A 12,861-nucleotide genomic window follows, 5' to 3' on the forward strand; every position below is an offset into this window, starting at 1 on the left:
GTGTGTGAAAGAATAATATAATTAACGATTAACTAATAAACTTATATTTTAAAAATTTTCATTTGCAACTTTAAACATTTGTTTCAAAATAAATAGGGAATTTTCCGCTGTCTACGAATCAATCTTTATACCCATCAGTGTCGTGATGCTGCTTCGAGAATTGCCAAACTTGGCTTTGACAAAACGTTCGTAACTAACCAACCACTCACTCGGTTAGGAATTAGGAGTAATTTGTCAGAAGCCAGACTAGGCCATCTCTTTTGTAGATAGCTACGAGTCTAGGATACCCTAAATCAAATGACACGTGGCAGAAAATCGATAGCAAGAGAAGAGAAAACAGAGTAATCTATAGGCCACAAGCCAAACAATAATATTCTATTGGCAAGGTAATGACAATTTTAGTATCAAGTGGAACAAAAGCTACAATAACAAATTAAAATCCATTAAGGAGGCTCATGTCATGCTTACTGAAGTGATAAGGGAAGATTCACATTTCTCAAGGCATGTTCAGCAAATGGAACAATGAAGTTGATTTCATTCTCTCAAACGCCCAGATGGATTTTGATGACAACGCACGTTAACCCTAGATGATTAGGCCGAATAAACAACAACCTGTTGGAGTCGGATGTTGTTCACCATACTTTTCATTTGTATGGTCTTAAAGGCTAAAATCGTGTCTACCACATAGACTCTTTTAATTGCTCTTCACTATCCTTTCGATTCCAACAAAAACTTTGTCCACTCATTGGAATCTCAAAACAACATAAGTTAATTCATGCCAGAACGAGGTTGAAGGTTATTCTCAAATCCACCAGGGACAAACACAGGAAGCTGATTTGAAAGTGAATCCCTTTTATATCTTGGCTCTTGGGGCAAGTTCACTGATATGCTGCCATCTTGGGCATCCGTTGATGTCAAATGTCTTTCATTTCTCAAACCATCTTTAACAGCGGCACTCAAAAATGGACCTCCATAAAAGATAGAATCTCCTGTATACATCAGATTCTGTTTGTGCTGGCCTGGAGACTTGGGTGCAGACGATGACAACTCCTGCTGAGGAATCACTGGTTTTCGCCCAATACTGCTTGTTTCGGCATTTACATTTGGCAATTCTATGCGCATGGATGACCTATTTCGAGCTTCTGAGGGCAATAAAGGAACCGAAACATATCTGCCAGCTTCTTGATCCCAAACAACTGATGTCCGTTTCACATCTCTTAGAATAGAAGTGTTAGAAGTTGAAAGCAAGAGTGGATCATTGCCAATTCCTTTTGGCATTGCTGTCCTCCCATCAAATCCAAGAGAAGAATTAGATATCGGGTTCCTGAAGTTTGACAATGTTGCTTTACAAGTTAAAGGACGCTCAGGCACCAAACTAGAAATTGAGGTACCTGCCCTGAAGCCACCCAAATTGTGACTCTGTGGAAGAGGGCTGAGTGTAACTGCCTCTTGAACATGGCTAGGACTACTAAAACTACTCATACTTTGAGTTCCAGTCTCATACTCATCACGACTTCCTTGACTAGGAGCAATAGAATTTCTCACTGGAGACAATCTCAACTCGGCTTTTATTTCCTTGTTAGTTCCAGTCTCTGTGCTCAAACTACTTCTGATGCTCATGTTCCCACTAGAACTCAATTCTACATCTGGTAGACGGTGGTTATCTACAGGTCGCAAAACTGAAGAAGATGCCCTGGCCTTTGCAGCTGCTCTCACTGCCTCTTGTGAATCCAACTTAGCAAGCTTCCAAGCACTAATACGAACAGGTCTTTTTGGCATCTTTTGCCCTCTTTCTGCAATCCCAGCTGCATCTGGATCAACAGTTGATGGTAGCATTCCAGGCTCCAAGTGAGGCACAACTTCATCCTAAAGCCCATGTTCGGCAGGCCCCATAAATAAAGTCATAAATACGTTTTAAGAACAAAAATCATTTTCATGGTCAAGAAAAACAACGAGAAAAGTGTTAACACTTAACAACATTTAAAACCACATGAAAACTTCATTAAGTAAAAAAGGTATAAATTAAATAAAGGTGGGAAAAATCATTAATTAGGCAAACCAATGGGAATTTATTTTGTAAATTCTACAATATAATTCATAACGCAAAACTGAAGGTCGCAAAATCATCCCTGTACTATAATTTATTTTGGTACTTTGGTTTAGTACAGGGATGGACATAACAGCGCTATATAAATTCAGTCAAGGTTGCAGCTGGGGTCACTACATAAGTACTTATATAATTCATCCTCCCTACCCCCATAGAATTTTGTTTTTGTTCTGCCTATTCACTCTTTGATCTATTTCTTTTACCTAAAGGTCCTAAACTACATAAGATTTTAACAACAATTTGCTTCAGCATACTAGCTACTCAAGTGACAGAGGCTTTCAGTAATAAATTCACAAACCTTTTTTAAAAAAGTTAAGCAAGTCGTAATATGGTAACTGTGGGTATTTAATATATGATTGTCAAGCTGAATTATTATAAAATAACACGAGTGAAGGAAATCTTGTCTCATAAAAATGAGGGTTGACATTGACAAGCAATACACCACGAGTGAAGGAAATCATGATGTAAGTTTTAATTTAAAATACAGAGGCATGATTGTAATCTATGAAGCACGGACACTTCAGCCCTTTGCCGTATCCGGTGTCCGACACGCGTCCGTGTCAGTGTCCGACACCGACACGACACCCGTATTACGTTTTATATTTTGGACATTACAGGTGTCCACGTGTCCGTATCCGTGTCGTGTCCGGTGTCCGTGTCGGTGTCGGTGCTTCATAGATTGTAATGCTCAACAGGTTGGTTTTGGGTCTATTAGCTTTAAAAAACTATTTTCTATTTTCAATTCCTATTTTCACAAATAATTACAAAAATCCTGTTTTCACTATTTCTTATACAAATATTTGATAACAGGAAATAAAATAAAAATAAGGTGTCATTTTTGTAACTATTTGTGAAAACAGGAAATTAAAAAAAAATTCAAACACCTTAGTTTCTCTCATCACTTGACCTCTTTCTGTGGATTAGAAAGCCACTGATTCAGGTTAATTCAAGTTCTTCAAAATTTTAAAATAGCATTTGAATCATAAGACACTAATTTTCTAGAGGTGGTTTATAATTGGACAAACAAAGGTTGTATTCTACAAGGTAGGACAGAAGTTCCCAATGGCAAAATTAAAAGCTCCTTTTAGAGGATTTAAATTAAATAAGAACAGCTTCTGACACAGATTTATTGCCCAACAGCCCCTCACTATAGTTTTCTAACTACAAATCTATGATATCAAACCACAAGCCAACAAGCATCTTTGGGTACTTAATAGCATAACTTATTTTTATTTTAATCAATAACTATACAGATGAAAACAAAATTCAACCCAAGTACCTGATAATCCACGAATACCCTAGGAGGGGTACACCAAGCCCCTTTATACTGCAAACCAAGAGAACTTCCTCCACTCAATCCAGTTGTGGCTGAGCCTGTTGGAGAGAAAAGTATATTTGGCAAATCCTCATCTACGGATGCTCCTGCAGGTGCTTCACTCATGGCTCTCATTGCTACAACATATTCATAGGTAGTGATGCCCTGATCCAACAAGAAAGGAGGGAAGATGAGAGAACCACTCTTATGTGTGAAATAGCTAAAATAATGGTCAAAAACTAAAATGCGATTTTTAAAGTTCTGTAAATATCAGGGTGGAAGCAAAACATCCAAGGCATAATACACAAAAATTCTTACGTAACTAACATTGATAAATTCTTTTATAGTTCATAAAAATGCTCTTCTTATTCTAGATGAATTTTATGAAACTCCACCATCGAGTGTATCTTAAGTTTCATTGGATAGACTTCCCTCGATCAAATTAGATTAGCCGAGCAGCATAGAACCATGTACAAAAGGATGGGGGTGGGGAAGAAAAAAGAACAGAAAAACAACCTCAGATTCTCAGCTACTGAATCACTGACCTTCCTGATTAGTATCATGTGGAAAAAGAAAAGCTCACCCAAAGGCACACAAGCCAAGATAGAAACTACAGTACATACAACCTACACATTGAAACAAGAAATATAATAAATTTCTAAATATATATAATAATAACCATTTGTCATGTCAGATTTAATATAAAAAAAATAAAAGAGATACCACAACGGCTGCAAATGGGGGCCGAGAAAATCCATTTCCGAGTCTATCAATGATTTCAGATTCCATTCCTCTCTTGTTAACAAAGAAACGCACAAAAACAGCAACACCCACTCCAGCTTCAATAACTAGCTGAAGTGCAAAAGAATAATGTACAAAAGGCATTATTAGCAACAAAAACAAATTATTGCTTTTAAATAGTAAATCATTTGTGAGGACCAATATACATACCCATGCAAGACTAAAAGCCATGAGAGCAATAAAAGAACTGTAATTTTTGTGACCCACACAATTGTTAAGCCACTGCAACAATGTGATGTATCAAGCAAAACTCATAAAGTTTAAAAAAATGATAAAAATGTTAATACCAAAATTGAATAATATTCCAAGATGTATGCTTCACTCAGCACACCAAATCATACCCGACAATGGTGATCGAAGCCATCAACACATTTATCACAACTTCTACAATGTTTGCTGAACTTGCGCACCTGAAATACAGGAAATACAAGGCACAGAATATACATACTAAGTGAGAGGTGGAAGCTACTTCTCTAAAATGCCTCTACTGACTCATGCAACCAGAAATGTAAATAACAATTTGAGTAACCAACTTTGTGTCCCAAATTTCTAGAAGCAGAAATTTCCAAACTATAGATAAAGAAAGAAATCAGAAGGGCCCATAATGCAACGGCATCTCTATCACTCAAGTTTCCAGGAAAGTGGAAGGAATTCCCAAAAATAGCTAAAGGAGGAAGGAAAGCAAAAGGGCTCATAATTCTTCGGTATCTCTACTCTATCACTTAAGTTTCCAGGAAAGTGGAAGTCCTGAGTTAAATTAGGATCACAAATAGATAAAAAAAAGTTTTGGCCAAATTATTTTATATAATAGAGAGAGATTATTGAAGAGAAGAAAAGGAAAAAAGCATAAGAATTAAATGTCCTTAAATAGGAGAAAAATGAAAGAATAAACAAAATAAATAAATTCATCAAAGTTACAACTCTGCCAAAAGAAGCAAAACAGTTCCAAAAAACCAAGCTATCTTAATGTTTTGCTCAGACTCAATTTATATCAACAAATCATGGCATTTCTCAAAGAAAAGAAATTCTAATTTTGAAAATTATTCTCAATGTACACATGATTTATTATTGTACTGGTGACATTAGTATATGCAATTAATATCAATTCAGGGATAAAATAAAATATAACAGATATCACTTACATCCAACATGACTAGGAATAGAAAGAACTAAAATTTAAATATATGATGCAATGTGTCAAGAGCTACAAATCACAATGCAATACCTCAGCATTGCACAAAGTGCAGAACAGAGCATCTTCACCACCACCCTGCTCATCAGCCGTTGCTTCCTGTTTCCGGCAATCTTCATGTGAAAATAATATGCAGAAAATTCCTCCAATTGCATTACATGAGTTTTGGTTAATCTCTTTCCTTGAACTATCTACTCTGTCAAGATCTTCCACTGAGCTCTTCTTGCTGATATTTGTCATAGACCTTTTGGAAGCAGCAGATGATGGAGAATATTGCTCTCTAGCAGCAACGCGTTCATGTTCAGAATCAAGATGCTTCCCTGATAAATTGTGAGCAGAATTGAACTTATTTCCCACTCTAGGGTCAAATTTAGACATAATGCCCGGATCTGCAGGGTTAATTGCAGTGCATCTGACGTAAAGAATGAACACAATGAGAGCCTGCAATGCCACAAGAATGAGACAACATAAGCCCTGCTTCTTTTGGGTAAGGAAAAAATATATATAAATGAGGTGGAATGATAAAAAGGCGATTTACATACCACAGGAGAGTAAACAGCAATGAAGGTGTATTCCCATATATGACCTCCTCCGATGAAGGGAGCAAGGAAAGCATAGAAAGCAATCACCAATAAGCAGAATACAGTGATCGCAACAACCTATTCATGAAATAACCAATAATTATAAAAAATAAGTTGACATGCTTGCAACTGATAAAATACAAGTCAGTGTAACCAAAGTGCTAAACATATAAATCAACTAAAATGGAAAAATAGCATTTGGATATATTTAACTGATGTAAGGATCAAATTTAGGGATCTGGTTCAATACACGCATGGTGGAATAAGGCTTTTGTAGTTGTTGTTGTTGTAAGGATCAATTACTTTACTCATTCAAATAGTACATGGGTCATGTAGTGGTGTAGCCTAGAAGCACTAAACCATTTATTTTATGTATTAGAATAAATTACACTCCCCTCCCTTTGAGAGATGCTCAAATTATATTGCTTTCTCTTATATCTTTTAAAATTACACTACCCTCTAATAGAATAAATTGTGCCACACTTGTAGTCCACATCAATATAAATAAGCTTCTTTGGGACAGTTTTTCTCTCTCATCATCCATGGAGGCTAGTTTTAAACCCTTTATCATTGACTTTGAAACTTTATATGATGAAATGAAGATCTTGGGGTGAAGTTCCAAAGCCAGTAATACTGTTGTTCAAATCTTCATTTTATCTCCTAAAGTCACACAGTCAATCGTATAATTGTTCTAAATTAGCAGTTGGTGACATTAAGACTTGCAGAAAGTGGAAAACTGCTCCTAAGATGCCCAGTCATAACTGCTCATTGCTGTTAAGTGGAATATTTACAACATAAACTAATGTACACACTATAAAATTATAGGAAAATTTGATTGAGCATAGATTAAGGGAAGAGATGAGGATTGAAGAGAATAAATTTAGTTTTATATTAGGAAAGTCTACAACATAAATCATTTATCTTTTACGAGGTTTGATGGAGAGGTACCTAATTAAAAAGAGACTTACACATGGTTTTTATTGACTTTGAAAAAACCATATGATCGAGTATGAAGAGAAGTGTTGTGAAAGACTTTGGAAAAAAAAAAAGAAGTGCCTGTGCGGCTTACATCAGAGCTATTCAAGACATGTACGATGGGGCAAATACAGGTGTTAGAACTCCAGAAGGCAAGACCAAGGACTTTCCTGTAAGGAGAGAATTACATAAATGTTCAACTGTGTGTCCTTGTTTAATCTAGTCTTAAATGTGCTTGCCAGGGACATACAAAAGATTATCCTTAATAGCATGATTTTTGCGGATGATATAGTTTTGATTGAGCTTTGGGGACAAACATTGGAAACAAAGGATTTTCGCTAAACTAAGAGTAAGACAAAATATAAGCATTGCAATTTTAGCTAGAGACAAGGAATATGAATTGAAAATAAGAATGGGAAAAGATGTCATACCACAAATTTCTATGTTTAAATATATGATATCAATAACAAAAAATGATGGAGAAATTATTTAGGATGTCAAAGGATACAGGTAAGATGGCTATAAAGGAGAAAAGACATCAATGGTTATTTTGATTGTGAAATAACTACCAAGCTCAAAGGCAAGTTTTATCATATTGCTACGCCCAACTATACTCTATGGTAATGAATATTGGGTTATAAAAGGACAAGAAAAAAAGAGTTGGGAATAGCATAAAATAAGATTCATGAGAATGTTACTATGGATGTGTTGCCACGCAAAAAAAGGATAAGATAAGAAAGGATTGTATACAATACTGGTGTAGCATCGATTGAAGAAAAGATGATAGAAAACCAGTTAAGATGGCTCTACACACAAAGAAGACCACTAGAAGACCTAATGAAAATAATAGATTGCATGATTTTTACTCGTGTGAAAAGGGGAGAGGGAGATCAAGAAGGATATTGGGAAAGTTGTTAAGACATATCCCATGGTAAATAATATCTTTGAAAATTCGTCTTTAATTGGGCTGAATAGCATCGTTATCCATGTAACTGACCTCACCTGGTGAGGTAAGCCTTTTGTTGTTGTTTTACAGCCCTCTTCCCCCATATATTCCAGACCGTCCTGCCTTCAACTAAAATTCCCACATTCCAATCTACCACCGGAACGGGATATTGGGATTTATAGATATGGTACAGTACAGAGGTTGAGCTCCATAGTCTATATTTCATTCTGTTAATCGGTTGATAACCCAATTTAGAATTAAGCAAGACATGAGAAATTGGCCGGGGGAGGGGGGAGTTTGGGGTCAGAAGAATATCTCATCTTCACTCCAAAAAAAAAAAAAATCTGGATTGTTTTATTCCAAATAACCTTCTCCTTTTCAGTTTCCGAAACTCTCAGGAAGTAAATTTATCCAAATAAAGAAATTTCACTAGCTCCTTTATTTTTTGTTTTCAAAAACAGTTTTTCATCCCTCAGTACGAAAGAGGGATATCCAAAACACACCCCTAAGTCTCGGGATAGTGAAAACTTGAGGCATCACTCAACAACCAAATAGTAGACTTTTTCTGAGCCAGTAGCTAAGTTAAGTGCGTTAACCACGGGACCTAGACACAATTTAAAACAAGCGTTCACAAGAATTGAGCAATAAAGAGAAATGATACGAGAATCCGCATGGAGATGATCATGAATCAGTGATTACAGAAAACCCTAACAAAAAAGAGGAGATAATTAGACGAAGAAGAAGAAGGAAGAACCTGAAAAGTGTGAGCAGGTAATTGCCAGCCATGTTTTCTCACCATATCTGCTCAGCTCAATTCAGATTCGACTCTCTCTCTCTCTCCCAATACCCTAAAACTTTAACTAGCAAGCGCGCGCACTAACTTGCTTGCTACTTCCAGCTGCAGAGTAGGAATAGGAACGGAAAAAAAATGAAATAAATTATTAATATACCTAATCCCAATATAAAAACGCTTCTTAGTTCTTACATAATACACACTTTTTTTCTTCTTGTCTGAATTCTTACGTACACTTCTTAGTTTGCTTCCTTTTTAATCAATCTTTCAGAATATAAGAAATGTTATCAACATTTTTTAATGCAGTCTTTTACAATTGTAAAATTTATGAATTACACACTAATGAATTTCACTCATAATCTTAAATGGAATTTTAATTAATAATGAAAAGTGTATTACAAATATGTGTTCGACTCATAAATTTTTCCATTTTTAATGTGCCTTCAAAAAAAAATCTCACTCTCACAAAACAATCTTTTTATGTGTGAAATGAACTTGAATATAAATACTTATTCTATGTTTTGTTTAGATGGATTTGGAGAAGAGAGAAGAGTGAGAGAAACAACGAAATTTTATATTACTTAAAAAAGAAAAGAAATAGGATAAAATTATTAGTTCTTTATAATTTATTTGTTCTCTCAATTTAAACAACTTAAAATTTTACTTATCTTTTTACTCATTCTTTCTCTTCTTTTATTTCTTTATTTGTACTCTCTTTTTCTTACTTCTTGAAACCTCTCATCATCCAAACAAACAAAGCATTAAATTACTCCCTGTGTCTTATTTTGTTTAAGTCTTTATGTAAAAGAAAATATTTTTTATTATCATTTTATATTATCATCTAATCATTAAATATTATTTTCTATTAAACTTTTAGCTATTTATTTTCAAGTTAATATATATATATATATATATATATATATGAGAGAGAGAAAGAGAAACTAAGTCCAAGGATATATAAAAAATAATTATTTTAAATAAATTTTAAAATATTAATTTATTTATTTATTTTTATATGAAAATCTTAAACTTCCAATGGGACGAAAGAAGTATCTTATTAATATATTTTTAAAAACATTATAAATTTCCTTTAATTCTTAAAAATATCAGCTTAAATCTTGAATTCATTATTTTTATTAGTAAGAATTGAAGATAAATATTAAAAAATTATATTGTTGAATTTAATTGTGTTAATAATTTATTTAATTTAATTAATGGATGCATAATTTAACGTTTTTGTTATAGTGATTTTAGGTATACTTTTAAAAAAATATATTTTATTCTTTAAAAAAAATATGTTTTTATTAATATTTTTCATTTCTCTTTATTTTAAACGGAATGGAATATACAGACATAATCTTAATTAATATTAGTTATCATAATCTAAATTAGTATTTATTTTGAAGCGCCTAATCTAAATTAATATTAAAATCAATAAAAATTGAAAAATATAATAATAATAATAAAAAGTTCCTCTAACCTCACATAAAAAATATTAAAAACATTGCATCTATGTTAATCCATTTTAAATATTTTTACAGTCAATTGAGCCTTTTTTTTAAATTAGGTTAAAATAAGAGCGACCACAATCTTACGTGAAGCATAATATCAGTTTACTTTTCACACGCACATACAGCCACAACACTAGGAAAAATGTCAAAACATGGAGCTAGGTCTTGTTTGGGTTTACCCATTAGCAACATTGAAGTAAAAAAGTTCAAGAAAACCCAAATAATTTAAAATTTTGTCTCTTGGCTTCCTACAATTAATTATAATAGTCTATTAGTCACATTCTGTCGTATACAGTCATATTTTACATTTAAATATTCTTAAAAAAATAGTATAGTGTTTTTTTAATTAACAAAAAGGGCTATATCACAATAAATTTGAATCCAAACAAATGCAAATTGGCAAATGCCAAAGGAGAATTTATTTTAGGAATTTAATAAATATGTATTGTCATTGTAAATATTTTTAACTGCCAATCAATAAAAAATATTTTTAATATAATTTTTAAAATAATTGTAAAGGTAAATAAATTAATCATATATATATGTCGTGTATAAAAAAATCATATATAACACTTTTTAATTATTAATACATGTATTATTATTCGATTTAAAAACAAAAGTCTGTAACGTCTTTAATGCGTCCAAAATCCATATAGTTCATTTTAAATAATTTACAAAGCATGCGTTCTATTTTTTTCCTTTCGATATGACCATTCGTTCTAAATTCGATTCACAATTTCATATAAGAATTTCACAAATTATTGTTCTCTAATGCCTTTATTGTGCTGTAAAAAAAACAATTGCCTTTATTGTTGATTAAACTCTTGAGCACGATAGAAAGCTAATTTAATATTTTTTAAAAATACAAGAACGGCCAAATACGACTAAACAAATGCGTTACAACTAAGTATGAATTTAGAATTTCCTGAAAAAAAGAAAGAAAGAAGTGAGAACTTATAATAGTCGAATGGGAATGTAAATTTTTTTACTACATCAACCAAATAGAAATCAAATTATATATAACTTCTATAGTAGTTATTATCAAATTCTAACATCTTTATCATTTTGAGTGATTTTGTAATTGACCAAAAGTTATTTTTTTCCCTAAATCCTTGATTCATGAGGGAAAAATGACTTTAACTAATTTAAAGTTTGATGGAAAGATAAATAAAACTTGATTAAAAATTATTTATATAAATGATTAAACTCGAATATACTTGAATGATTTTATCTTAATTTTAATCATATTAATTGCTTGTGTTCAATTAATTAATTATAATTGAATGAAAGTATAAACACACATTATTATATATCTTATTTTCTCATAAGATTAAAAGTGTTTAGTAGTGCTTATAAAAAACAGGTGCAAAAAGAATCCCCACGCTATGTGGTAGTTGAGACCATTTCACTACATTTGGTCCAAACTTCCTAGTCCTAAAATATCCCACTTTGCCTTTAAAGTTGTGTCATTATCCTATGAACGTAATAAAAACCTTTAAATTCTATAATTTCTATCCACTTACGGCAAAGGACTTGAGATCACCCTCATTACCAATCTTACTTAGAGGTCACAATCATGGTCATACAATAGTTATCCAACGTTTACATAAAAACAGTCTATGCCTATAAAAATATTTGACCTTGTGGTAAACATCGATATTTGATCAGGTACTCCCTTAATCCATGCTTATAAATAGCAGCAACGTGTATCATTCTATGCGATGTACTCTAAGCCTTTAAGTGTACCATTACTACCTTAAAACTTTTTCTAACTTAAACGTCAAAATCTACATTAATGCCATCACGTGAATCTCCAGAGCCCCTTAACCCCAAACAAATTTTTTATGCCAACTTAATGGCCCGCCCAGAGCAATGTACAAGTTTGGAAATGGATTTTACATTGTTCGCGACTTAGGTCGATGAAATAACAATTTTAAATATAAATGTTTATATTATTTAACAAATGTATAATTATTTCTTGACACGAGTTAAACAATTAACCATGGTGTACTTATATATGTTAATATTTAAATACTCCACAGTACACCTTATAAGATATTGTATTTCATGCATTTGTTGATGTCATATATTATAATCATAGATTCATAACATCCACCAATAAGTTGTTGGTTCCATTTATACTAGATTTATTATATTTAAGTAAGATATTAAATTTGAATACTGTAGATGAAATTATTTTTTAATAATTATTTCATATCAATATTATAGTTACGAAAAAATAAATTTATAATATTTCAAGAATAATGAAGATGTTGTTTTTACCATGAGTTGATTTTAGAAAGCAAACATATAATTACTTTTTTTTTTTAATTTCCACCCCATTTTTTCTGTTTATTGCTTCATTTTCATTACATCACTTATATCACTTTCTCTTTTTTCATTTTCTTTACACATTTAAAAAGATTCCCTACTACCGTACAAGGATTCTGAAATTTATTTTTCTAACAATAGAATAATAAAATTATTGGTTAGTAGGAAGACAAATTCCAACAACCACGAGTTTAAATTTAATTGGATGTCATTATAATCACGTTTTACATTTGTTCCCACCTTTGATTTTCGGATTTTTTTTTTCCAGCTTAACACAATTCGTGTTTTTTTTTGTGCATTAACAAATCG

The 12,861-nt window shown here is 32.4% G+C and overlaps 1 protein-coding gene across 3 annotated transcripts; it reads right to left on the reverse strand.

Annotated features, from left to right (window-relative positions):
- Positions 1–327: 327 nt before the first annotated feature.
- LOC114379700 (probable protein S-acyltransferase 19) lies at positions 328–8,972 on the reverse strand. 3 transcript variants are annotated; one of them, XM_028338388.1, is made up of 10 exons: positions 8,914–8,972; positions 8,672–8,815; positions 5,958–6,074; positions 5,449–5,856; positions 4,565–4,633; positions 4,374–4,445; positions 4,146–4,274; positions 3,968–4,048; positions 3,387–3,587; positions 328–1,866 (listed from the first exon to the last, which is right to left on the reverse strand). In XM_028338388.1, exons 2-10 carry the CDS (start codon positions 8,714–8,716, stop codon positions 769–771), a joined length of 2,220 nt encoding a protein of 739 aa, XP_028194189.1. In that variant the 5' UTR covers positions 8,717–8,815; positions 8,914–8,972; the 3' UTR covers positions 328–768. The 3 variants fall into 3 exon arrangements, with proteins under 3 accessions (XP_028194189.1, XP_028194188.1, XP_028194190.1); XM_028338387.1 differs by lacking the exon at positions 8,914–8,972 and having other exon boundaries at positions 8,672–8,867; XM_028338389.1 differs by lacking the exons at positions 4,374–4,445; positions 8,914–8,972 and having other exon boundaries at positions 8,672–8,867.
- Positions 8,973–12,861: the final 3,889 nt, after the last annotated feature.

This window comes from Glycine soja, chromosome 12 (assembly GCF_004193775.1).
Source record: "Glycine soja cultivar W05 chromosome 12, ASM419377v2, whole genome shotgun sequence".
Lineage (NCBI taxonomy): Eukaryota > Viridiplantae > Streptophyta > Magnoliopsida > Fabales > Fabaceae > Glycine > Glycine soja.